The sequence below is a fragment of the Macrobrachium nipponense genome, chromosome 10, assembly GCF_015104395.2.
Source record: "Macrobrachium nipponense isolate FS-2020 chromosome 10, ASM1510439v2, whole genome shotgun sequence".
Lineage (NCBI taxonomy): Eukaryota > Metazoa > Arthropoda > Malacostraca > Decapoda > Palaemonidae > Macrobrachium > Macrobrachium nipponense.
In genome coordinates, this window is record NC_087204.1 from 72,758,426 (window position 1) to 72,784,883 (window position 26,458).

Below are 26,458 nucleotides of genomic sequence, written 5' to 3' on the forward strand. Positions count from 1 at the left end.
GACATTCCGTCAAATCAGGACATCAGTGACCTGATCAGATCCATTAGTTCCTCCAAGATTTTCAAGCCTGAAGTGGAATGGAACTTGGATGTAGTTTTAAGGTGGCTCAACGGTCCCCAATTCGAACCATTGAATTCTGCAACCTTGAGGGATGTAACTAGGAAGACACTATTCCTAGTCGCCATAGCCACAGCGGGAAGAGTAAGCGAGTTGCAGGCGATGAGTAAGGAAGTGGGTTTCGCCCAGGGCAATACAGTTTGCTCTTATGTAACAGATTTTCTCGCTAAAAATGAGGATCCTTCAAATCCTTGGCCCCGTTCTTTCAAGATAAAGAACCTAACGGACTTAGTCGGGTCGGAAGATGAGGAACGTACATTGTGTCCGGTCAGAGCCATCAGACTACCTGACTAGGACAGAAACTGTGAGAGGAGAGTCGAGCCGACTCTGGTGCTCGGTGAAAGACCTGTTTCGGCCTCTTTCAAAGAATGCAATGTCCTTTTTCCTGAGGAGTTTGATCTGAGAACCGCATGCCCAAACTCAGGAACATGCTCTTAGGGTGCTGAAAGTGAAGACGCATGAAATTCGTGCAGTAGCAACGTCATTGGCTTTCAGACAGAATATGTCTCTATCCTCCATTATGCAAACTACGTTCTGGAGGTCAAAATCGGTGTTTGCATCTCACTATTTGAAGGAGGTAGAAACTACTTACGAAAACTGCTTTAGATTGGGACTGTTGTCAGTAGCGGCAATGGTGTTGGGAGAGGAAGCATAGGGAACTCGGTTTTTTCCCTCTACTATCTCCTCGCCTTGAATTTGAGGTTTTTTGAGTTAGTGGGAAGCCTGGGGGTACATGTACCTGAAGTACCCACCAGTCCTTATGTCTGGTTAAGGGTACCATATGGTTATTAGTGTAGGTGATGGTTTTATGTATGGTTTTTTATCTGGTCTTTTTGCCTAGGGCAAGGGCAAATCATTGTTGTTTTTTGTCAATCATCAGTGAACCTCCAAGATTGCAAAAATCCCACCATTAGTAGGGACGACCCTGGCCTTTACTGCCACGTCTCCTACGTGTGATGAGAGCGCCGACCAGAGGCAGTATCTAGGTACCTGTAGCTGCTCTCTCACAAGGTAAGGAACTGCAGACATTATATATAATGTGAGCACATGACTTATTTTTATTTAGAAAGCTGTCCATATACCCACCTTCTGGGTAATGTGGAGTCAGCTAATGTAATTGTTTGGTAAGTCACTTATGTGAAAATGATATTTAATGATAAAATAAGGTTTCACATTTACTTATGAAACAATTACATAATCCTCCCCACAGATGGACGTTGCAGCTCAACGAATTGAAGTCTTAAGCTCAGCAGTACCAGGTATTCCAGAAAGTGGGCGGGATATGTATCACCTACACGAACAATGGCAGCGCTGCTACCGCCGCCAGGAATTTGAGTTTTCGACTGCCAGGTAAGAAAGCGTACAGCTAATGTAATTGCTTGGTAAGTATATGTGAAACCTTATTTTATCATTAAAATATCATTTTTCAACAAATTGTTATATTTATATATGATGATGATATTTTTTTTTTATTTCTGATGGTTGCATACTAAACTTCAGGCAATGATAAAAAAGGAGCCAAAAATGAACTGTAAATCTTGAAAATTAAGCATGTTGTGATTTAAAAAAAAAAAAATTCCGCTTCGGTGCTCACTCGCGAATGCCGCCGGCATATGGGAGACACTTTTGGAAATACTGGCCCCGTGTTTAAGGGTTAAGAAAATTAGATAGTGATAGAAAGAGAAAGGCTCTAGCTAGAGCTAGTTCGAAATCAGCTAGTCAGGGAGCGTTGGATTCTAATGTTCTTGTTATTTCTCTAGCCACAGTTCCCAGTTCTCTTGCTTTACCACCTTCTCAAATTTCAGGTTCCCTCACTTCTAATCCCAATCCCCATCGCCAGTCTAGAAGAAAAGCTTGAAAAACGTTTTTCACCATTAGTTCAGTCGATGGACGAAAGACATTAGAGGCTCCTCTCAAAACCTATCCTGTTCGGTAAAAAATCCCTTTCAACCACTATCTAATATTGCATAAACCATATATCTTATGAGTTTAATTATGGAATCACATTTGAAGGTTCAAGATGAAGCTCTTCCCTTGTGCAAGGTGAAAGCCCATGAAATAGGGCAGTTGCCACATCACTGGCCCTCAAGTGAAATCTCTCACACTCCGCGATTTTGCAGTCTATTTTTTGGAAATGCAAATATGTTTTTGCCATGCATTATCTACATGACATCGAAACCGTCTATGAAAAATGCAGTATGGTAGGCCCCTTTTCAGCGGCTGGCATGGTAACGGGGGAGGAAATATAGAAGATATTCCTTATATTTACCTCTAATCTCCTCCATGATGAAGGATTGTCGAGTTATTGGGAAGCCTGGGAGGGTACAATGTTACCTAAGTACCCACTAGTTGTTGGTTTTTTATGGTTGGATTGGATTATTCTTTATTTGTGGTGTATGTAAAATTTATCTGGTCTTTTTGTACTGCACCCATGGCAACAGCAAACATATATATATGCTTTATATATAGTATATGTAGTTGGATTGTTAGCTTTAGCAACCTATGGTTTACTCCTACATTGCAATGCCCCACTATAGTAGAGGCAACCTGTGGCTCAACTGCCATGCCGCTACAGGTCGAGAGGAGCTTAGACCAGAGCCAATATCTACCTGCTACAGCTCCCTCACCAGATAAGGTTACAACAAGCATGTTACAATACTAGCTAAATTTCTATTTCAAATTCATCTTCATATCTGAATGTTTGCTTAGAATATGTCCATATCCCACCTCCTATCAATGTGGGAATCAGCTATGTAATTATTTGGTGAGTTACTTACTTACTTTACTTTATCTTCCCACCACTGGCCAGTGGCATAAGGCTGATACAGTTCCTCTCCATCTGTCTCTATCCTCCCGAGCCGTTTCCCTTGCTTCCTCTAGGTTATGGATTTCATCCTCAAGATCCCTGACAATTATGTCTATCCACCTTGTTTTTGGTCTACCCAGCGGTCTTCATCCTATTTGTACTGTTCTCAGTGCTCTCCTGGGGTTTCTATTCCCATCCATCCTCTCAACATGTCCAAACCATTTCAGCCTTCCCCTCTTCAGCCTGATCTGATTGGCCTTTGCCTCAATCTCATCCTGATGTCTTCATTTCTAACATAATCATCCCATTTAATGCCAAGTATCCTTCTCAGCAGTTTCATCTCAAAAGCATCCAACCTTCTCTCCTCTGTTCTGGTCAGTGCCCAGGTGGACGAACCATACATGAGGACTGGTAGTACTACTGCATTGAATATTCTTATCTTAGTTTTCAAGCTGATCTCATGCCTTGACCAAACGTTTTTTCTCAGAATCTCAAAAGCTCTTGCTGCTCTAGTTTTCTTCTTTGTATATCTTCAATTTGCCTCCCGTCTGCTGTTTACCACACTCCCCAAGTATACAAACTTCTCAACTTGCTTGAGTTCCTGTCCTCTGATTGTCATATCCTCCATGTGCACCCAATCATCATCCTTACTCACAACCATGATCTCACTCTTCTTTGTGCTGATGTTCAAGCCTAAATTCTGTCTCTGTTTCCATCCTCATTACCATACCTACCAGCACCAGCCACGTATCAGCAACGAATGCAACGTCATCAGCAAAGTCCAAATCCATATAAACTTCTCCACCAATACTAGCCCCTCTGTTTTCATTCTCCATCGCTCTTCTCATCATATGCTCAATATATACATTAAACAAGGTGGGTGATATAACACATCCCTGTCTTAGCCCACTTTACTTTAATTTATAAAAATTACATTATTGATAAAATAAATTTTTGTATGTACAGTGGTCCCCCGTATTCGTGGGGGATGTGTACCAGACCCCCCCTCCTGTGAATAGTCAGAACCCACAAATAGTTGGAACCCCTATAAAAATGCTGAAAACAGCCTATTTTGTTAGTTAAAACTCAAGAAAACCCACTAAAAATTTTTATAATTGGTTTTTTTAATAGTTTTATCTCAAAAAGTGCATTTTTTTATGAAATTGATAAAAAAGAAAACCAGGAATTTGTGGATATTTCTCATAGAAAAATACAGCGAATGTGCAAATTTTCCGCTAATAATGCGAGGAAATGTTCCCGAGAGAAATCCGCGAATGTGTGAGTCTGCGAATCCTGAGAATGTGAATATGGGGGGTCCACTGCACAGTGGAACCTCAGTTTTCGTACATAATCCGTTCCAGAACCTCCCATGAAAACCGAAACACAAATTCCCATAAGGAATAATGTAAATACAATTAATGCATTCTGGACCCCCAAGAATATTTTTGTAAAATACATTTTATAGGGAATAAACACAGTTTTAGATACAGAAAACAGTGAGAAATAAATATAAATAAATGACTGATGAAATGAATAAATGAACATTTAATATCACTCTTACCTTTATGGAAAACACTTGATAGTGTATGGAAGACAAAGAGGAGGGGAGAGGGAGGAGGAGAGGTAATTGTTTGGAAGGGGAATCTCCCTCCAGAAGGACTTCAGGTATCAATGAGGTATCTGGGGTTACTTCTCATCGTTTTTTACTGGCACTATCTTAGGTTACTTCCCCACTTTGTTTTTTACTGGCACTAGGACCAGCTTGAGAATTACTGGACTCCTGTTGCACAACAAAATTGTCCAGAGACATTTGTTTCTGTCATTTCTTTAAAATTTGCCCAAAATTAAATGAGACATTGTCAGTAAACTTGTTGGAGACATGGATTATTACTTCTTTGTTGAGATGATAATTTTCCACAAAATATCTTGCATCATTCTACTTTCCAAGCATGTCCTTAATCCTTTAAGTAGGCACATTATGTATGCCCATTCATTTTCTGAATTTTTCAAACCAGCCTCTGCTGGCCTTAAATTCACTAATACCTGCACTTGTAGGCATTCTCTCACTGAGATTGGCTTGTAACTTCCTCCAACACTTTGCTATGAGTTCTTTCTTAAATTCTATAGTGTTTCTCACCTTTTTTACGCATAGGCTAGCACTTGGAACTTTCTTTGGCTCCATGATGGCTTATTTAGCAGTTGCACTCAAATGAAAAAGCACAAAAACAATAAACATGGATCATTTCCAAGTGTACGAAAACCAAGGATACGCACGATAACCGAGACAAGACTTCGTAGAAAAAAGTACAAAAACCAAAACATACCAAGAGAGAGACGTTTGAAAATCGAGGTTTGACTGTACTTGCCAAATAATTACATGATTGGAGCCCACCCTCCTCCCCTCTCATGGATATAGGGCACAAACCTATTCCTCCCCGAAGGTGGGGTCATTACTTAAACCAAAACAAAAGAATGCTACAGTGTTTTTCGAATCTTAGAGCTGCCGTGTATAGTGGAAACTAATAGTAACCATGTAATTATTAATTATCTGGTAAGATTATACAAACCTTTTTTATTATAAAAATGTAATTTTTATTTTCAGAGAAAATATAGAAGGATATAAAAACCTTTGTAAAATAAAAGATAGCATGAACAATGTACGTATTGTGTAGCTAAACATAAAGGAGCGTTATTAACATGTATTAGCTCTTTTTTTTTTTTATAGCCTTGAAGGTTACAATTTTTTATTACTGTTAATTTTTCATAACTGTTTTATTGTGTGAAGTAGAGTAGTGCTTAAGCTAGGTGCAACTTAGCTAATACACTATTAAAGTCAGGAATATTGATTATTTTGATTAGCAAATTTATGCATTCATTAACTGATCAGTACTTCTTACTTTAATTCATTCAACATTTTTTTCTTTTGTCTTGCTTGCAGAACTGGAACACCGTATGTCTGTCCTAACAGGGAAAGAAGCTGCCTTATTTGTACCATCAGGTACCATGGGAAACCTTATTGCAGGTACATTTTATATACAGTATATAAACCAATCTTTGAGATTAATTTTATCACATCACCATGATTTTATCACATGACCATGATTCATATACAAGCATTAAGCCACAAATGTCCTTTAATATCTAAGTTGCTCTACTTCAGAATTAATAAATTTTGATATATGTTAACAGAGGAAATTTTTTAGTTCATAAGTTTGCCTTCCCATGGACTCAAACCATGGAACAAGAACTCAGAAGACTGCAGTAACATGCCTTAAACCTGCAGTGACATGCCATAAACCATACAGCCATGAAGGGAGGTATAAGTTAATACTAACTCCCGTCTACAAATCACTGTTGAACTCGGGTATTTGTAATTAGAATCTGCACCAACCCACCTCTGCCATGTTAACTGTGTAGTGCATTTGCCACATGTAGCCATATTATGAAATGAATTTTATCACATCACTGTGATTCATACACAAGCATTAAGTTACAAATAACCTTTAATATCCAATTGGCTCTACCTTGGAATGAATGTAATTTCATGTATGTTAACTGAAGGGGAATTTTTTAGTTGATAAGTTCTCCGTCCCTTAGGCTCGAGCCACGGAACAAGAACTCAGAAATGCAGTGACGTGCCTTAGACCACACAGTCATCAAGGGAGGTATACAGTGGGGCATTGCTTAGTCGCGGATCAGCAATCGCGGAATCAGTTATCTACGTTGTTGTTGTTGTTGCTATATTGCTGGTATGAATCACAGCATCGCGGGTTTGTCCATGTTGTGTGTGCGATGTTTATCGGTAGGTTAAGCCTTGGCTGCGATCCGATAACCACCAACATACATGAAAAGACTCATTGTGATATTAACTGACAATAAAGGTAATAAAACCATTCTCACCTTATATATTATTGGTATATCTTCATAATAAACAGCCTATTCATGGTCTATGTATGACGTTCATTGGTAGGCTAAGCCTAGTTGCAGTGCGATAACCACCATCATATATGAAAAGATTCACATTATGATATTGACAGTAAAGGTAATCCAAACAAAAACTTCTTTCAGTTTTCTTCTGAAGATTGAAAAAGAAACCCCCAAAATCACTGTGTAACTTGTTTACTTCTAAGTATATTTACATTTAATTTTACTCCACACTCGAGTACTTTCAGGCCCTATCTGTGGCCCATTTTCAAGAGATATTTTTGGGTTGTCAGCCTGGGTCAAGGCCCAGCAGTCTTCTGGAACTTCTCGTTGAGCTGTCATTTGTGTGATGGTTGTTTGGGTTTCCTTGAGAGTTGCTAATCCCCTCTTGTCGCTCTGATATCCTGAGCTGATGGTCAATGGGATTATTTTAATCTCTGATGAGTGCTCTCTCTACTACCCTCCTGTGACTAATTTTATTGCTTTTGTATATAAGCCTATGGTTTTTAAAATCCATCCAATGGTCATTTTCCCATCAATGCCTAGCTATAGCACTCCCCTGAGAGTAAAGCTGTACTGCCCTTCTATGTTCTTGGATTCTAGTCCTTATTCCCCTACCTGATTCCCCCACATATTTGTCTCTACAATTGATGCAATTGATTATGTATACCCCCGCTACATCATCTGTATTACTGTCTTCTTCCAATTTATTTTTACATACATACTTTGTTTTTTACGGTATTATCATAGGTATACACAAATTTATATGTACTTTCTTTCATTTTTGAAGATACAAAGATATTAGAATTCTGAAAGCTGACAAAGGGGGTAGCATTGTTATCATGAATAGTTCAGAATACAGGGTTAAAATGTACAGGCTACTAGATGATGAAACTACTTATGCTAAAATAGAGAATCCTCCAACAATCCAAAAGCTTCAGAATACCTTTAATCAGAATGTGAAGGAAATAATTAGTAGACTAGGTAATGGGAAGGACATGCTACGCAATAAATTATTCTCAAGTAAATTACCTGAACTTGCATATACTATACAGGCGGTCCCCGGGTTACGACGGGTCCGGCTTACGACGTTCCGAGGTTACGACGCTTTTTCTTAAATATTCATTGAAAAATCCGCCCTGGGTTACAACGCTTGTTCCGAGGTTACGACGCTGACGCTTCCGACGCTCCGAGTTAACGACGCTTTTAAAAAACGCATACTATGATAAGAATCCTTTATAGTTTAGCACAGTATATTAATAAAAATAAGTTTTTGGTTAGATTACAACAAAAATTTTGAGGTTATGATGATTTTCGACACTTTTTATGTCATATTTTTTAAATTTTTTTAGTGACGCCTCATATGCGGAACTAGTTTCCGAGCGAATGAATACACTAGCTTGGGATGTGCAGTTTATAACAGTCCAAAAGCGCAAATAATGAAAAAATCATTGCTTGTTTCCAGTATACATAATTAACAAAACTAAGTTTTTGGTTAGATTACAACGCAAATTCCAAGGTTACGACGGTTTTTTATGCCTTTTAATGATACCTCATACGCAGAACTAGTTTCTGAGCGGAGGGCGCATAAATTAATCTACGCTATTAAACTGTATGGTAACCATAGTCAGAGATAAGGAACGCGTTCTCAAACAGTATACATATCCTTTAATACAAAACAGCAAAATATCATTGAAACATTATTTCACTTAAAGAATCCATTTATACTCTACTTAGACTTGGATATAAAACCATAGTTTCTCTCTCTCTCTCTCTCTCTCTCTCTCTCTCTCTCTCTGTATTTTCCAATGAAAATAATCACTAATTAGTGTATTTTGATGTTTATTTTCATGACTAAATATATTTTTATAATACAAAAATGATTTACTAATTTTCAAATATTAATTTTGATTAATATTGTATTAGTAAGTTTAATAAGTTGAAATGATATCACATAATAAAAATAATAATTCTCTCTCTCTCTCTCTCTCTCTCTCTCTCTCTCTCTCTCTCTCTCTCTCTCTCTCTCTCTCTCTCTCTCTCTCTCTCTCTCTCTACTACAAAGAGTGTGTTGATGATAAATAAATGATTTACTATTTTCAAATATTAATATTAATTTATACAGCAATAATATCAATTCATTAAAGAAAATACCAAAGTGAATTAGTAAGATTTTAGCTTATATATTTAAAAAATTATGGAAGAATGAAGGAAATCCCAGTCTTCTTTCAGTAACCTTTATCTCAAACTCCAGGTACTAAAACTGTCAGATATATCAAGTTCTGTGACAGCCAGGAGGGGGAAGAGCTGCAGTGTTGCAATCACGTGTTCCTGGGATCTCTCTCTCTCTCTCTCTCTCTCCTCTCTCTCTCTCTCTCTCTCTCTCTCTCTCTCTCTCTCTCATTTACTGAGACTCGAGATTTTTTTATGTACTTGTACTATTTGTTTTTAATACTTTCAAATAATAATAATAATAGTAATAGCTGTATTTACAAAATTCATATGTGATAGTATTTTAAAGAAATACAATACATACTAATCTATCCATGTCACTATTAAGTAAGGTTAACTCTCTCTCTCTCTCTCTCTCTCTCTCTCTCTCTCTCTCTCTCTCTCTCTCTCTCTCTTTTGCCACACAAGATAATAATGTGTCATAGTGGTAACTCCCTCCCTCTCTTTCGCTGGAAGCGTTATAAGTATTTTTTGAGAGAACAGAGAGATGAACACTCTCTCTCTCTCTCTCTCTCTCTCTCTCTCTCTCGCTCTCTCTCTCTCCTCTCTCTCTCTCTCTCTCTTACCGAGATGAAAGAATTTTATGATACTAGTATGTAAAATGTTTATTGATAACTTTCCAGTTTATGTTTAATAATAAATAAGAAATAAATAACTAAAACTTTAATTACAAAATTCATAATGGTCGTATTTTAAAGAGATGAAAATGACCTTTCCATTTCAATTGTAAGGATAATTCCTCTTTCTTACTGAGATGAGAGAATTTTTATGGTAGATGCACGTGTTTATTATATTTTCAAAAAATAATAATAATAATAATAATAATAATAATAATAATAATAGAAGTAGTAATAATAGATAACTAATTTCAAAAAAAAATTCTTCCCTTCGTCTTTTTCTGTATAAATTTCCCTATCTCATAACTCCAGTGACACTCAATGCTTAACAATGCCATACAATGGTCAACGAATTTAATGGTTTTATGTATCTCTCTCTCTCTCTCTCTCTCTCTCTCTCTCTTGTATTTTAATAAAAATATACAGTAATTTGTGAATACACATTGTTGCACATGAAAAAAGTAAATTAGTGATAATTTTAGAGATACAGCCCTAAGAAAAATTGCAAATTAGTGAAATTTTCCCTGTGGACATGTTTTCAAGAACGTCGTTCCGGCTTACGACGATTTTCAGGTTACGACGCGTCTTAAGAACGGAACCCCCGTCGTAACCCGGGGACTGCCTGTATATGGCAGCCCCAAAATTCACAAGGAGGGCTGCCCACTACGCCCTGTTGTTTCTAGTAGGAAACCTCCTAACAAAAACTTATGTGGTTATCTGGAGAACTAGGAATATACTTAAGTATATTTTCAGAATCACATATTAACCCTTAAACGTCTATTGGACATATTTTACGTCGAAATAAATTGTCTGTCGGGTGCCGACTGTACGTATTTTTTGTTGACATAGAAAAGTTTTTTTAAAAATTTGCGGAAAAATATTATAGGCCTACCAGCCGAAAACTTTTGATTCGCGCGCCTTGGGGGATGCTGGGAGTTCACGGATCAAGGTGTTGTTTTGTTTACAATCGTTACGCAGGCGCGCAAGCGCGAATTTCTTTCTTATCGCACTAAAAGGTATCAGGGATACATCTCAGAAATTATTTCGTCACTTTGACTTAATTTTTGCACCATTTTAAATTAGCCGTTACATGGAGTATCACATGAAAATGTGCACAATTTCATGTAGAATACAACAAAAAATACTCATGTTTGTAGCTTTTATCAGTTTTGAAATATTTTCATATAAATAACGACAAGTGCCAAAATTTCAACCTTCGGTCAACTTTGACTCTACCGAAATGGTCGAAAAATGCAATTGTAAGCTAAAAATCTTATATTTTAGTAATATTCAGTCATTTACCTTCATTTTGCAACAAATTGGAAGTCTCTAGCACAATATTTCGATTTATGGTGAATTTATTAAAAAACTTTTTCCTTACGTCTGCACGGTAACTCTTCCGAAACAATCATACGTGCGATTGTCGTAATGTTTGCACCATTTTAAATTAGCCGTTACTTGGAGTATTATATATGAAAATGTGCGCAATTTCATGCACAATACAACTAAAATAACCCATGGTTGTAGCTTTATCAGTTTTGGAATATTTTCATATAATTAACGATAAGTGCCAAAATTTTAACCTTCTGTCAACTTTGACTCTACCGACATGGTCGAAAAATGGAATTGTAAGCTAAAACTCTTATATTCTAGTAATATTCAATCATTTACCTTCATTTTGCAACAAATTCGAAGTCTCTAGCACAATATTTCGATTTATGGTGAATTTATGAAAAAAAAAAATTTTTCTTCCGTCCGCGCGGTAACTCTTCCCAAAAAATCATGCGTACGATTGTGGTAATGTTTGCACCATTTTAATTTAGCCATTAAAAATGTGCGCAATTTCATGTAGAATACAACTAAAAATAATTGAAGGTTGTAGCTTTTTTCATTTTTGAAATATTTGCATATAAATCACGATAAATAGAAAAAACCACGTTCGGTCACCTTTGACTCTACCGAAATGGTCGAAAAAGGCAATTGTAAGCTAAAACTCTTACAGTCTAGTAATATTCAGTCATTTATCTTCATTTTGAAACAAATTCAAAGTCTCTAGCACAATATTTAGATTTATGGTGAATTTTAAAAAAAAAAACTTTCCTTCCCTCTGCGCGCGGATTCTCTACCGCAAATCTCCGAAATGTGTATGTCGCATTCTCGGAATATTTGCTCAGTTTCATATCAGGCGTTTCATAGAGTTTTATATATGAAAATGTGCGCAATTTCATGTAAAATACAACAAAAAATAATTGAAGGTTGTAGCTTTTCTCATTTTTGAAATATTTGCATATAAAAATAAATATATAAAAAATTCGACATTCAGTCAACTTTAACTCGTCCGAAATGGTCAAAAACTGCAATTGTAAGCTAAATCTCTTACAGTATAATAATATTCAATCATTTATCTTCATTTTGAAACAAATTGGAAGTCTCTAGAACAATATTTAGATTTATGGTGAATTTTTGAAAACAAAATTTTTTACGTCCACGCGCTATGAATTCATGCATCATTTTGTGATATTTTCTCTGTGTTGCTTTGATCGTTTTACAATGTGTTATATACCAAAATGATCACAATTTAGTGTACAATACAACAACAAAAAATAGTTGGCTTTAACTGTTTTGCTCACAGCGCGATTTGTATACAATTATATATGAAATTTTGTTTTTGCGCTATCACACGTATATTGCATTATTTATATATGATAATGATATTTTTTTCATTTCTGATGGTTGCACACTAAACTTCAGGCAATGACAAAAAAAGGAGCGAAAAATGAACTCTTAATCTTGAAAACTAAGCGCGCTGTGATTTTTTGAAAAAAATATTTTTTCTGCTTCGGCGCTCACTCCGAGACGATTTTTATTATACTCCTTCGGCGTTTAAGGGTTAAACATTCAGTAGATTTCATAGATAAAGTTAAGAAAAGGAATATAAAGGGACACATGGTTAGTTTTGATGTAGTAGCATTATTCACCAGTGTCCCCTTAGATAAAGTATTAGAATTCCTTCAGACTAAACATAATGAGGCTATTTTCAATCCAAACATTGAATTAGGCGTCTTCCTTGATTTGATTAAATTGTGTGTCAGTGATACTTATTTCACGTTTGAGGGACTTGTTTATTAACAGAAATATGGAGTAGCTATGGGGTCCTCATTATCACCTATACTCGCTAACATCTTTATGGAATATTTCAAAACTAACCTGGTTCCTAATGTTAATGTCCTTAACTTAAAGCTGCAAGGATGGTGGAGATATGTGGATGATATTTTTGCTATTCTGCAAGGTGATGAAAATGAAATGGAAACTTTTCTAGACGAACTCAATAAGTTTGATAACAACATCCAGTTCACTTTAGAGAAAAGTAACAATAATAAACTGCCATTTTTAGACATACGCATAGAAATAAAAGAAACGGTATGAATTCAGCACATATAGAAAGCCCACACTTACAAACTCGTATATTCATTTCTTCTCTTTTCACAGTCATGATATGAAAATACGTGTTCTAACAGGTTTATTTCTTAGGGCAATGAGAACGTGTGACCCTTGCAAGATAGAGCAAGAAATAAATTACATCAATAAAAGCTTCGATGCATTAGCATACCTGGAATGGTTCAGAAAAAGGGCACTCAACAAAGCTAGGAAGATTTTTTACAGAGCAAATGTAGAGAGTACATGGAATAAAGAAAACAAGAAAATAGTTGCCCTCCCTTTTATGCCTAAAATTAAACAAATCACTTCAAAAATGAAAGAAAGTAAATTTAGTTTAAGGTGATAGTTGAAGACATATTGGTGTTTGAACTAAAGTAGGCAGTTACAAACATTTGAATAGTGTGTCATGGATGGGTTAACTATTAAAGTGGGCAGTTGTTCTTTCGCGATATACTAACTCTCGGTCCTTTATATAAGGCATTACTTTTGGCGTAGCTGGAATTATGGCCTTCAAATCTTGAACAAGGTGGTTAGGCAGTAACTACCATGTGGCAGGCGGGTAGGCTAGCCTGCCCAGATGTAAACACTCCACTTTGCTTTCAGCGGCCTTCCGATGAAGAAGTGTGTTTGTGAGCTCTGGCTGACTGGTCATTGATCTTTTATCCTGGTGGGATCCTTTTGTTTTATTTTTGTTTTTTAAATAAATATGTATGTACGTTGTTTGATATTAATATTAAAGAAGGGTTTGTCCTTGTTTTTTAGTTAGTATACAAACCCACTTTTCGTGATAGCCTTTATAGCCGCCTATCTACTTGTGTTAAGAGTCGGCGGCAAAGGTATGCCAACATATTATTTACATTCTTTTGCCCGTTAACGTGAGGACGAGATATGTATTTAACGTGAGGATGAAATGTATTTAACATGAGTGATATTGATCCTGTAATGAGACATGTATTCATCTGAAAATTACGCTTACGCTTGGGAAGTACCGAGGGGAACTTCAAAGGTTTGTCCTTGTTTTGTTTTTATAGTAATTTCTCCTCTACTTCATCATTTCACTTACTATCGGACGAAGTTAGAAGAATGGGCGTGTGGTGTTGTTTGGAGGATCTCCTCTCACTTCAGAGGGTGGTGCCCTTGGATGCGTGAGGAGTGTGCTTATTACTTTTTTGTTGTGATACCGATCCTCGAGTGTGTGTAATGATCCCCTGTTGATAATCATATTCATTTACCATTACTACCTTGGAGTTATGTCACTTGACGAAGCTTTCGCGCTGCCATGTGATGTTTATCTACTCCTGATGGTAGAAGTCTGGCAGAATTTGGAGGAATCAAAGAGGAAGAGAGCTCGTCAAGTGTCGTCATGCTCCCCTTCGAGATTATCATATTTTCATGTCTCCACCCCTTCGACTTTTAAGGCTTTGCCGTAGAAGAGAAGGTGGTCTCCCCCCCTAAGAAGTCTCGTTACGGGACTTCTAAGGGTCTGTCTCGCTCCGGTGAGACAGGTGGGTCTTCCGCTGGTCCTCCCGTTCCTCCGGGAACGGGGCCCTTCTCTACTTCCTCAGGGAAGAAGCAGACGGGGACCATGGAGGCACCAGCCACCGTTGGTACCTGCTCTCCCGGCTCCAGAGGTTCCGCCTCCGGACTGGGGAAGTCTCAGCTGTTCGCTTGCGAGCGTCACCAAGTGTATGGTCACCTATGGGTGACCGTACAGTCAAGGTCCAGACTGCTGAGTACGCTCACAGGTGTCAGGACCCAGGCACGGAGCGGAAGGATGGTAAGTGTCGCTCAGGTGACTCTCGCCAGACCGGCGATCGCTTTCGCAGTGATCGTCTGATACCTTTGTTGATGTGAAGTTCCCGCGGGTCCGTGCAAGCAGACTGGTGGAGGTGACCCATCCAGCCCTTTTTTAATTATTCTTTTCATACTTTCAACTTCCCTGACAGATATATACTTAGCTATAGACTCCGTCGTCCCCGACAGAAATTTAAATTTTGCGGCACTCGCTACAGGTAGGTCAGGTGATCTACCGCCCTGCCCTGGGTGGCAGGACTAGGAACCATTCCCGTTTTCTATCAGATTTTCTCTGTCGCCGGTGGTGTCAACATTGTTGTTACTACATCCTGACTGGAATTCTTTTTTCAACGCAATTGATCTTCTTTTGGCCGACTTTTGGTTACGTACTTGGATCGTTGTATTGGCATTCGCTATCGTGGAATTGTTTTTGGACTTGCTTTTGGATTTTTCTTAAGAATGTCTGACTCGAGTGTTGGTGTGAGAGTGTGTGTGAATGAAGGCTGCAAGGTGAGGATGCCGAAGGCTTCGGTAGATCCTCACACTGTTTGCCGACATTGTAGAGTTGTTGAATGTTCTTTGGCTAACACCTGTAATGAATGTGAAAGGTTGAGTGCTGAAGAATGGAAGACTAACTTCTTACTTGAAGAAGTTAGAGAGAGACAGAGTGAGGAAAGCGGCTTCTAAAAGCCTAAGTAGATCTAGATCTAATGAACCTTTATCTAGTTCTGTAGCTTCTTCTACTCATGATATAAATTATTCTCCCTCTGTATCAGGCCGTTCACAGATTGCAAATCCGACAGATTCTGCATTGGAAATTGCAGACCTGAAGGCTACCCTTCAAAGGATGCAAGTCAAAATGGCGGCTTTGGAAGGTAAGCAAAGTGATTTTGATATGTCAAGTGATGTAAGTGTTCCCAGTGTAGTGGAGGGGGCGTCTGATCGGCTCTGCGACGCTCCCAGGCCTAGAACTCTTCCAAGCTCCCTGGCCCAGAGGAGAAGGAAAGTCGAAAGCCTTACGGAGGTTGTGGAGATTCCCCACCGATCAGGCGTCCCTTTGGCAGGCTCTGTATCGCCTCAGACTGCCAGGGACCGCTATAGAAAAAGCGTCCTGCGTGAGTGCTTCTCTTCTTCAGGATCTCCCTCACCAAAGCGCGGGTGGAAGGACTCAAATCTGTCTCGCCCATTGAAAAGGAACTGGAAAGAGCCTGCTTTTGATTCTAGCCCCCCCGAGCGCTTTTCAGAAGAAGAAGCGCCCTCGGTTATCAAGAGAGCTAGGAAAGAGTCGACTCCCTTTGCTGCAAGGGAACCTCAAGCACCTTCCAGATCGCCCTCTCCTCCTTATGAAGAGGAAAGAGAGGCGTCGACCAAGAAGATCCTGTTAAACCTGCAGGAACAGTTAGCTTCTTTGGTGGGAGTCCTATCCAAAGAACTTCCTCTTAGAAAGGACAACAAGCTGCCTATCAAGAGGTCTAGACGCCGATCTCCTGCCAGGCGCAACGAACCCTCCAGGGGAGATGTCGCACAGGCGGCCGTCTCTGTTGGGAACGAAGCACTGGACAGGCGAGAGGAAGAAGTAGTAGCGCCAGCCAGGCGCATGGCGCCAGACTCCAAGCAGGCGCCAGGCATCACCCGAAAGTGATTCGCCTACCAAGAGAGAAGTCTTTGCAGGGCGTGAAGAGCCAACCAGGCGCAAGGCACCAGATATCAACCAGGATCCTTCCAGGCGCCAGCCAGGAACGAGGCGCCAACCATGCGCGAGGAGCAAACGAGCTGTGGAGATCGTACAGGATCAATCGCCGGGCTTCTACAGCTGACATTTCCTGGTGGAGAAGTCATTGGGGGGCTGGCGCCCGGTGATAGATCTCTCTCCCGTGAACCAATATGTTTGCCAGACTTGGTTCACGATGGAAATGGCACGTTCCATGCTTGATTCCGTCAGGGAGAACGACTTTATGCTTTCTGTGGACCTGAAAGATGCGTATTTCCAGATACCCATCCATCAATCCTCGACGAAGTACCTCCACTTCATCCTCGACAGGACGGTGCACCAATTCAGGGCACTTTGTTTTGGTCTCTCAACTGCCCGTCAGCTGTTCACGCGAGTGTTCACGCTGGTGTCTGCTTGGGCCCATTCGGCAGGGATACGTCTTCTGAGGTATCTCGACGATTGGCTGGTCCTGGCGAGCTCCCGGTCGCAGTTGCTACAGGACAGGGATCAACTCCTCGAATTCTACCGTGATCTCGGGATCGTGGTGAACTTCGAGAAGTCAGATCTCGAGCCCAAGCAGAGGATGAAGTACCTGGGTATGCTAATCGACTAGGTAGCAGGGCAAGTCTTCCCCACAGACTCGCGGATCAGCAGGTTCAGGGAGGCAGCCGGACGGTTCCTGTCTTGACTGGAGCAGCCAGCTCAGCAGTGGCAGGTCGTGATCAGTCATCTGTCGTCTCTCAAGAAGTTAGTCCCTCACGGGCGTCTTCACCTGCGGTCGCTTCAATGGAGGCTAAAGGAGTGTTGGTCACAGGCAAGAGTCCCGCCATACCTCCCCGTCCCTCTCATGGAGGAGGTGAGGCAGGACCTAGCCTGGTAGCTGGACGATATGAACCTCATAAGAGGAGTGCCTCTCCGCACTTTCCCCCCCCCCCCCCCCCCCCCCTCCCCCCCCCCCCCCAGAGATGCTGCTGTTCTCAGTCGCATCGACCGAGGGATGGGGCGCACACCTGGAAGAGTTGCTGGCTGCAGGTATGTGGGACCATCATGACAAGCACCTTCACATCAACGTCCTAGAGCTCAAGGCAGTGTTCCTCGCTCTCCAAGAGTTCCTGGAACGGGTGATGGGACACTCAGTGGTGTTGATGAGCGACGACACCACAGTAGTGGCATACGTCAACAAACGGGGACCTAGTGTCCCTCCCGTTGCACCAGTTGACGATGCAGGCGCATGAGCTCACTCAGTAGAGCTGTCAGCCAGATACATTCCAGGCAAGAGGAGCGTAGTGGCAGACAAGCTCAGCCGTTGGAATCAGGTGATCGGGACCGAATGGTCCCTTCACCCAGATGTAGCAGAAAGGCTCTTTGACCTGTGGGGATGTCCAGTTGTGGATCTGTTCGCCACCCTGCACAACAGGAAACTTGAGGTTTTCTTCTCAGTTGTGCAGGACCCATGGACAGCTGCAGAGGGCGTACTCCAACACTTGTGGGAAAACCTCTTCGTCTACGCCTTTCCCCCGTTCTGTCTGATTCACAAGGTCAGGCTGTTTGGTATCCGGACCTGCTGGCTCTTCTCGCCGAGGCACTGAGAGAGATTCCCCCCTGGCACAACCTCCTGTGCCAACCACACGTGGAATGGTACCACCGAGCGGTTCGGTCCCTGTGTCTTCACGGTTGGCTGTTATCCACCATCTCTTGCTAGTGAGAGGCTTTTCTCACCGAGCAGCAACAGAGATGGCTGGGTACCTCAGACAGTCCTCTGCAGCGGTGTACCAGGGAAAGTGGTCCGTCTTCTGTGGTTGGTGTCGTGGATAGAGGGTCTCTCCACTCAGAGCTACTCTTCAGCAGGTAGCAGATTTCCTCTTCTTCCTTCGCCGAGAGAAGCTCCTCTCCGTCTCCGCAGTTAAAGGCTACAGAGCCGCCCTGGCCCTAGTCCTTCAACTGCGGGGAGTGGACATTTCCACCTCCATGGAAATCTCCCTCCTGATGAAGAGCTTTGAGCGGTCTTTCCCACTCAGGGAACTCAGGCTCCCAGGGTGGGACATGACTCGTCCTTAGGAGTTTGACTCGGAGACCCTTTGAGCTGCTTAGGGAGTCGTCAGACAGGGATCTGACCCTCAAGACAGTCTTCCTGCTGGCCCTGGCATCAGCGAAGAGAGTAGGGGAACTGCATCGTCTTTCTTTCGATGTCAATCACTTGAGGGGATGGGGATCGGTGACGCTCGATTTCGTCCCAGACTTCGTAGCGAAAACTCAGAACCCTTCGGTCCCTGACGACCAGTTCGAGTCATTCACGATCCCCTTCCTGAAGGACTTCACCAACAACGATGCGGATGAGATGCTGCTTTGTCCTGTGAACGCGCTACGGCGCTATCTGAAGAGAACTCATCACCTCAGGCCCGAGTGTCAATGCCTCTTTGTTAGCACTGGGGTTACCAAGAAGGAAGTGTCCTAGAACACTTTCTTTCTTGTTTCGTGAGGTAATCCAGAAGGCGTACGCTTCAGACAGGAGTGATGACACTGGTACCCTTCGTCCGAGAGCCCACGAAGTCAGAGGTATTGGTCCAACCCTTGCGTTCCACAAGAACTTCTCTGTGACACAGGTGCTGACAGCAGGGGTTGGGCACACCAGAGCACTTTTACCTCCTTCTACCTTAAGGATATCGCCCACAGGTCCTTGGACACTTTTTCCTTGGGACCCTTGGTGGCTGCTCAACAAGTTGTGTAGCTTCCCCAGCTCCCTCGCTGGACAAGATAGCATCTCATCCTTGTGAGACTGCATGAATGGAAGAGTGAATGAGAGTGTGGCTGGCTTCTCTTCCTCTTTTCTTACCTTTCCCTGCGGGCAGAGGGTGGTGGTCGTCATTACGCTGGACAGGATGCCGATGCAGGTAAGCTACGTGACTGAGCCCTGTCCTATCCCTTTCATTAGGGATAGGAGCGGTTATCCGCCACTCCCCTAACAAGGGGGGTTAGTGGACGCCAACAAGAGACAAACCCAAGACTATATTTGGCTCTTGCGTAGGAACTAGTTCTTGCTTGCTATTCATAAGAGTCACGCTTGCCTCCCTCTTATGAATTTGGTCCAGAGATCTGACCACTGATCCTGCGGTGCACACCCTGCTCAGTTGGACAGAGGCTAGGATCCCTCCCTCTGCTCTTACGACCAGGGAGGGAACCAAGGTCGAACGAACACCAGTCTGTTCATAAGACTCTGATTCTACCCATCAGTAAGTGAATCTTCCATATGTGAAGGACCGAGGGTTTGTATTACGTGTCGGAACAAATCACAATTTGTAGTAAATTGTATTTTTCCTAACTATACAAACCTGAGGTCCTTTACACATAGTCCCACCTCATGCCACCCCTCACTCTGTTCCTGGGCCTAAAGCAAAGTGAATGTTTACCTTCCAGTCGGGCGGGACTCCCGACTATTGGACAAGCAGTTAATTACCGAACCACCTTGTTCGAAAGCTTATGACCGGTCCAGCTGCGCTGTAAGTATATTCCATATGTAAAGGCCCTCAGGTTTGTATAGTTAGGAAAAATACAATTTACAACAAATTGTGATTTTTATTTTACTAATACTCTTTGCTGCTAAGAGTAATTAACCCTTAAACGCCGACTGGACGTAGTTTACGTCGACATTTTTTGTCTCTCGGGTGCCGACTGGACGTATTTTACGTCGACATTTTTTGTCTCTCGGGTGCCGACTGGACATATTTTACGTCGACATACAAAAGTTTTTTTAAAAAGTCGCGGATAAATACTTTTAGGCCTACCAGTCAAAAACTCTTGAATCACGCGCCTTGGGGGATGCTGGGAGTTCACGGATCAAGGTGTTGTTTTGTTTACAATCGTTACGCAGGCGCGCAAGCGCGAATTTCTTTCTTGCCGCACTAAAAGTATCTGTGACACATCTCGGAAATTATTTCGTCACTTTGACATAATTTTTGTACCATTTTAAATTAGCCGTTACATGGAGTATTATATATGAAAATGTGCGCATTTTTATGTAGAATACAACAAAAAAATACTCATGATTGTAGCTTTTATCAGTTTTGAGATATTTTCATATAAATAACGATAAGTGCCAAAATTTCAACCTTTGGTCAACTTTGACTCTACCGAAATGGTCGAAAAACGCAATTGTAAGCTAAAACTCTTATATTTTAGTAATATTCAATCATTTACCTTAATTTTGCAACTAATTGGAAGTCTCTAGCACAATATTTTGATTTATGGTGAATTTATGAAAAAACTTTTTCCTTACGTCCGCGCGGTAACTCTTCCGAAAAAAATCATACATGCGATTGTGGTAATGTTTGCACCATTTTAAATTAGCCGTTACATAATGTTTTATAAATGAAAATGTGCGCAATTTCATGCACAATACAACTAAAAACAACCCATGGTTGTAGCTTTTATCAATTTTGAAATATTTTCATATAAAAAATGATAAGTGACAAATTCTCAACCTTCGGTCAACTTTGACTCTACCTACCGAAATGGTCAAAAGAAAAACGCAATTGTAAGCTAAAACGCTTATATTCTAGTAATATTCAAGCGTTTACCTTCATTTTGCAATAAATTGGAAGTCTCTAGCACAATATTTCGATTTATGGTGAATTTATGAAAAAAATAACATTTTCTTTACGTCCGCGCGGTAACTCTTCTGAAAAAATCATACGTGCGATTGTGGTAATGTTTGCACCATTTTAAATTAGCCGTTACATAAAGTTTTATATATGAAAATTTGCGCAATTTCATGTATAATACAACTAAAAATAGTTGAAGGTTGTAGCTTTTCTCATTTTTGAAATATTTGCATATAAATCACGATAAATAGAAAAAAAAAAACCATGTTCGTCAACTTGACTCTACCGAAATGGTCGAAAAAACGCAATTGTAAGATAAAACTCTTACAGTCTAGTAATATTCAGTCATTTATCTCATCGTGAAACAAATTCGAAGTCTCTAGCACAATATTTAAATTTATGGTGAATTTAAAAAAAAACAAAAAAAAAAACTTTCCTTTCCCTCCGCGCGCGGATTCTCCGCCACAAATCTCCGAAATGCGTAAATCCCATTCTCGGAATATTTGCTCCATTTCATATTAGGCATTTCATTGAGTTTTATATATGAAAATGTGCGCAATTTCATTTAGAATAAAACTAAAAATATTTGAAAGTTGTAGCTTTTCTTATTCCCGAAATAATAGCATATAAAAAAATATATATAAACAAAATTCGACATTCGGTCAACTTTAACTCGTCAGATATGGTCGAAAACTGCATTTGTAAGCTAATATTCTTACAGTATAGTAATATTCAATCATTTGTCTTCACTTTGAAAGAAATTGGAAGTCTCTAGGACAATATTTAGATTTATGGTGAATTTTTGAAAAAAATATTTGTTTACGTCAGCGCGTTACGAATTCATGCATTATTTTGTGATAATATTTTCTCTTGTGTTGCTGTTATCGTTTTACAATGTGTTATATACCAAAATGATTGCAATTTAGTGTACATTACAACGAAAAAAAAAGTAACTTGTTACCTTTAACTGTTTTGCGCACAGCGCGATTTGAATACAATTATATATGAAATTTCGTTTATGCGCTATCATATATCGCATTATTTATATATGATAATGATAATTTTTTTCATTTCTGATGGTTGCATACTAAACTTCAGGCAATGACAAAAAAAGGAGCCAAAAATGAACTTTTAATCTTGAAAACTAAGCGCGCTGTGATTTTTTGAAAAAAATATTTTTTCCGCTTCCGCGCTCACTCTGAAACGTCTCCGGCACACGGGAGACATTTTTTTTTTTACCGCTTCGGCGTTTAAGGGTTAAACTATTTTGTATATGTGAATGAAAGGCTTCTTCATATTGCATGTTTGTATTCATACGCTTAGACCTTACTGCTGCTGGAGAGAATGTAGACTCTTCCAAATTGACCTGACCTGTTGATGAGGGGATGAGTAGTGTTATTGGAGAATTAGAGAAGCGACCTCACCTCTTTGTGTTGTTTTGTCATTTCCCTGTTGGTCATGGTTAAAGGCAGATTATCTGTGAAGGAACTCTACACCTTTGGTTTGTTTATGCCCTCATTTGTCATTATTTTAATCACTGAGTGAATGTCGGTATATTTTCACTTTATGTTTATGTATGTAATATGCAAACCAGTGCCTTTAAAATATATTTCTGTGGTCATGGTTGGTTAGATCAGTTTAAGGATAAAAAAATGCTTAGAGGTGTAATTAATAATAATAGGTTGGTTGCCAAACAGCTGATGTAAATAGTGGTAGCTAGGAAGTGACTCGGCTGTACTGGAGTTAGCTGCCTCTCCCATTAGTGCCTTAAAACTTGGTTACTGGAGGGATAACAATAATTCACTACTATCAATTAAATATCAATTCCAAAAACTCTCCAGGATCCTAGCATCCTGCCATCAATATACATTGGTCCCCCCATATTTATGGGGGATGTGTACTAGATCCCTCCGTGAATAGTTGGAACCCCTATTAAAATGCTTAAATCCTCCTATTTTGATAGTTGAACTCATTTAAAAGCCCACTAAAAATTTTTATACCAGTTTTTTTTCACAAAAAGTGCATTTTATGATGCAATTGATAAAAAAACCAGGAATTTGTGGATATTTCTCAGAAAAATACTGCGAATAGGCGAATTTCCCACAAATAATGCGGGGAAACGTTCCAGAGAGAAATCCGAGAATGTGTGAGTCCACTGTACCTGAAAAGTATTCTCATGGACTGTAGAGGCTATTAGAGGCATTCTTCCTGATCTTTAATTTTTTCATTTTTATTTGATCTTCACAAACATGAGAAGGCAAATCAGGTGGCACATCTCATAGGTAGAGCTAGTTTTTTTAATTAGAAGACATTAGTCTTGAGGGTTATTTAGACTAGGTTAGGCCCAAGTCAGTAAGATAAGGTTATACTCCAGGTTGACTTAGAAGGTTTCTCTTTCCATTTTTCTTCCCTTGAAAGAGGTTAGGCAAGGCTCAGAATGGTTTGCTTCATTATTCCAGGTGAAAAGAGGAATTCTGCACTGTACCTTGTTTGGTATCTGATACCCAGAGTAAACGTTCTTCATCAAACAAGACTTTATCAGTGTATGCTGGATCTCCGTGGCCTTTATCTCTCTAAAAAAAAATTCCATTGATGTAAAGTTACTCGGGTGGCAGTCACTTGTTAACATTAGAATTTTATGGTAATCTTTCAGTAGTTGAAATAATAATGTTAGGGACATTTGCTTGCAATCTATCCATGTTACAAACTAGGCAAAAAATACCCCATAGTGGTCTGCACATTTGTGGTATTACTGAAAATAAGTTACCAAATCTTAGACTAATCAGATGTTACTTAAATGAACTGTAATAAGTCCATCATTTGCAAGAAAGGTGGTCATTGCTTGCTTAATGACATATGCAGAGAAGCTCCTTGGTAGTCACTCTCTAAATTAAAAAGCATTGTTATTGTGGTGTTAGAGCTGTTTTCCAACTAATCCTGTCATTTGGGCTTATCAGAATGTCATTTCTGCTAAAGCCCAGGTTTCCAGGGCTTGTGAATTGGCTCGCTCTCAAGAAGAGAGCAAGGTGCAATTAGTATTTGATTTCAGGTTTCAGACCCCCTTTTCGCAAATGAAATCTTTGAAAGGAAGAAATGCATGCATGGAAAGATCAACAGAGTTTGTAGATTTGTGTTCTATCAAAATAGAAGTATTGTATACTTTGTGGATCCCTCAGTAAGGTCTTCCACAGCCCACTTTTTTTTCAGTCTATCATTTGAAAGAGTTATTCAAAACAACCCTGGTATAAAGTTGCACCCTTTGTGGAGGAGTTTCTGCCTGAAACTTGCCCTTTCCATGAGACATTGTTAATGCCGCTGTAAATGAAGTATGCCTTGCTATTGTCCTGGCGTCTTGCTAAATATCTTAATGCTTCCAGCAAGGCAAGGCTGGAGGGAAAGAATTATTCCATCATGTACAGCAGAATAAAGAAAATTTCATAAGATGTGTGTAACAAGTTTCACCCTACAGATGGTGGTTGAGGGAGATCTTTCTTCCTAATTATTTTTTGAGGTGTGCACTATGGCAGTTGATACACTTGAAACTCAGTCTGTGAGCTTGTTTTCCCAACCGCATTTTTAATCTAGTGTGCATTTTAGTCAGCCATTAGATAATTTCAGACTTGGCATTACAGTATTTGTTTTTTTTTTTCTTTGCATCATTTGTGATACATTTGTGCTTCCCCTGAAAACTAATTGGTTAATTTTCTTATTTGTTCGCAAGATGCAGTGTATTTTTAACCCAAACTATTATGAGGATTATAGAGTATGCAGTATGTTTGGAACTGCTAGTTTTTTCACTTCTGTACCTTTATTGCTTATCTACTTTCACATCCTCTGTGTTTTGATGAAATCAAATTAAGGGTTAGTTTGGACAGGTTGTAGAAGTAACTTGATACTTCATGTAGCACTTGTTATTTTTCTGGTTTTTAAGATGTCCTTTAGATAGGCATGTATTCTGAGTGTACATGAACCATCCTTATTTTCTGTTAGTTGTCATTTAACATTTGCGTGAATTATCATCTTCAGATTGGATCTGAATCAGATTTCTTTCCCCCTAGCAAAGCGTAAGTGCTGCTTAAATGTAAGCATTACATTTATTACTTTGATTTCCAGGCCTTTTTCCATATTGTAGTAGGTGAAACTAGAGTTTGAGTTTTTCATACTGACCACCTGTTTATAATAGAAATTTTATTTTTTTAAGTACAGTATTTGCGTGTCATACTTAAAATTAGTGTTTTATGGAAATGTAACATAATCACTATATTTACTTGGAAGTTACTTTTGATAGTAGTGGATGCTTTAATATTCCCTTTAATGCCCTAACTGATGGCTTTATAATAGGTTCCTTAACTTGGATGTGTGTAGAATACTACTCGGCAGTTGTTACTACAGCCATTGCAGAGTACTGGGAAGCGTTCATAATAGTATGTGTATATTGAGGTATATCAGAAATAGTTTCAATGTTGTTGAACAAATATAGTTCCTCGTTGGACGAGTGGGTTGCGTGCTCGCCTACCGATTCTGTAGTCACATGTTCAATTCCCCACTCTGCCAACATGGAATCAGAAGAATTTATTTCTAGTGATTAGAAATTCATGTCTCGATATAATGTGGTTCAGATCCCACAATAAGCTGTAGGTCCTGTTGCTAGGTAACCAGTTGGTTCCTGGCCACGTAAAAATATTTAATCCTTTGGGCCAGCCCTAGGAGAGCTATTAATCAGCTCAGTGGTCTGGTTAAACTAAGATATACTTAACTTGTAGAACACATAGAATTGTGTACTTAACTTGTAGAACACATAGAATTGTGTTAAGCTTATTGAAATTGGAATTTGAGAAGAAGGCTACTTTGGTGCTGTAGGAATACCATCTTTATATCATTTTGTTAATCTGTATTCATTTAAATTACTGTATACATTGCATGTCTTGGTTATGAAGAGATTTGTTAAAGATCTTTTCTTTGTATTTTGAATATCTTTCTCTACTCCTGGTAGTCCTTGGTCACTGTGAGCAGAGAGGCTGTGAAGCTTTGCTGGGGGATCAGGCACACATATTTCTCTATGAGCAGGCAGGCATGGCTCAGGTTGGTTGGATATTTTTCTTTTTTCTTTTTATTTGTTTATGAAAAAATTTGTATTGGTGCTCACATTATTATCAAAGTATTTTAAAATTTATTGTATAGATCAGTGTTTCTCAACCTTTTAACCTCAGGGCGCATCTAT

At 39.6% G+C, this 26,458-nt stretch overlaps 1 protein-coding gene across 7 annotated transcripts in view; it reads left to right on the top strand.

Annotated features, from left to right (window-relative positions):
* Positions 1-26,458, top strand: part of LOC135223690 (uncharacterized) — a 171,259-nt gene that overhangs the window by 58,595 nt on the left and 86,206 nt on the right. For all 7 annotated transcript variants that reach the window (XM_064262390.1, XM_064262396.1, XM_064262394.1 and 4 more), the window contains exons 4-5: positions 5,862-5,945; positions 26,231-26,319. In XM_064262390.1, coding sequence (XP_064118460.1) covers positions 5,862-5,945; positions 26,231-26,319 — 173 coding nt within the window. The remainder of the gene's footprint in view (positions 1-5,861; positions 5,946-26,230; positions 26,320-26,458) is intronic.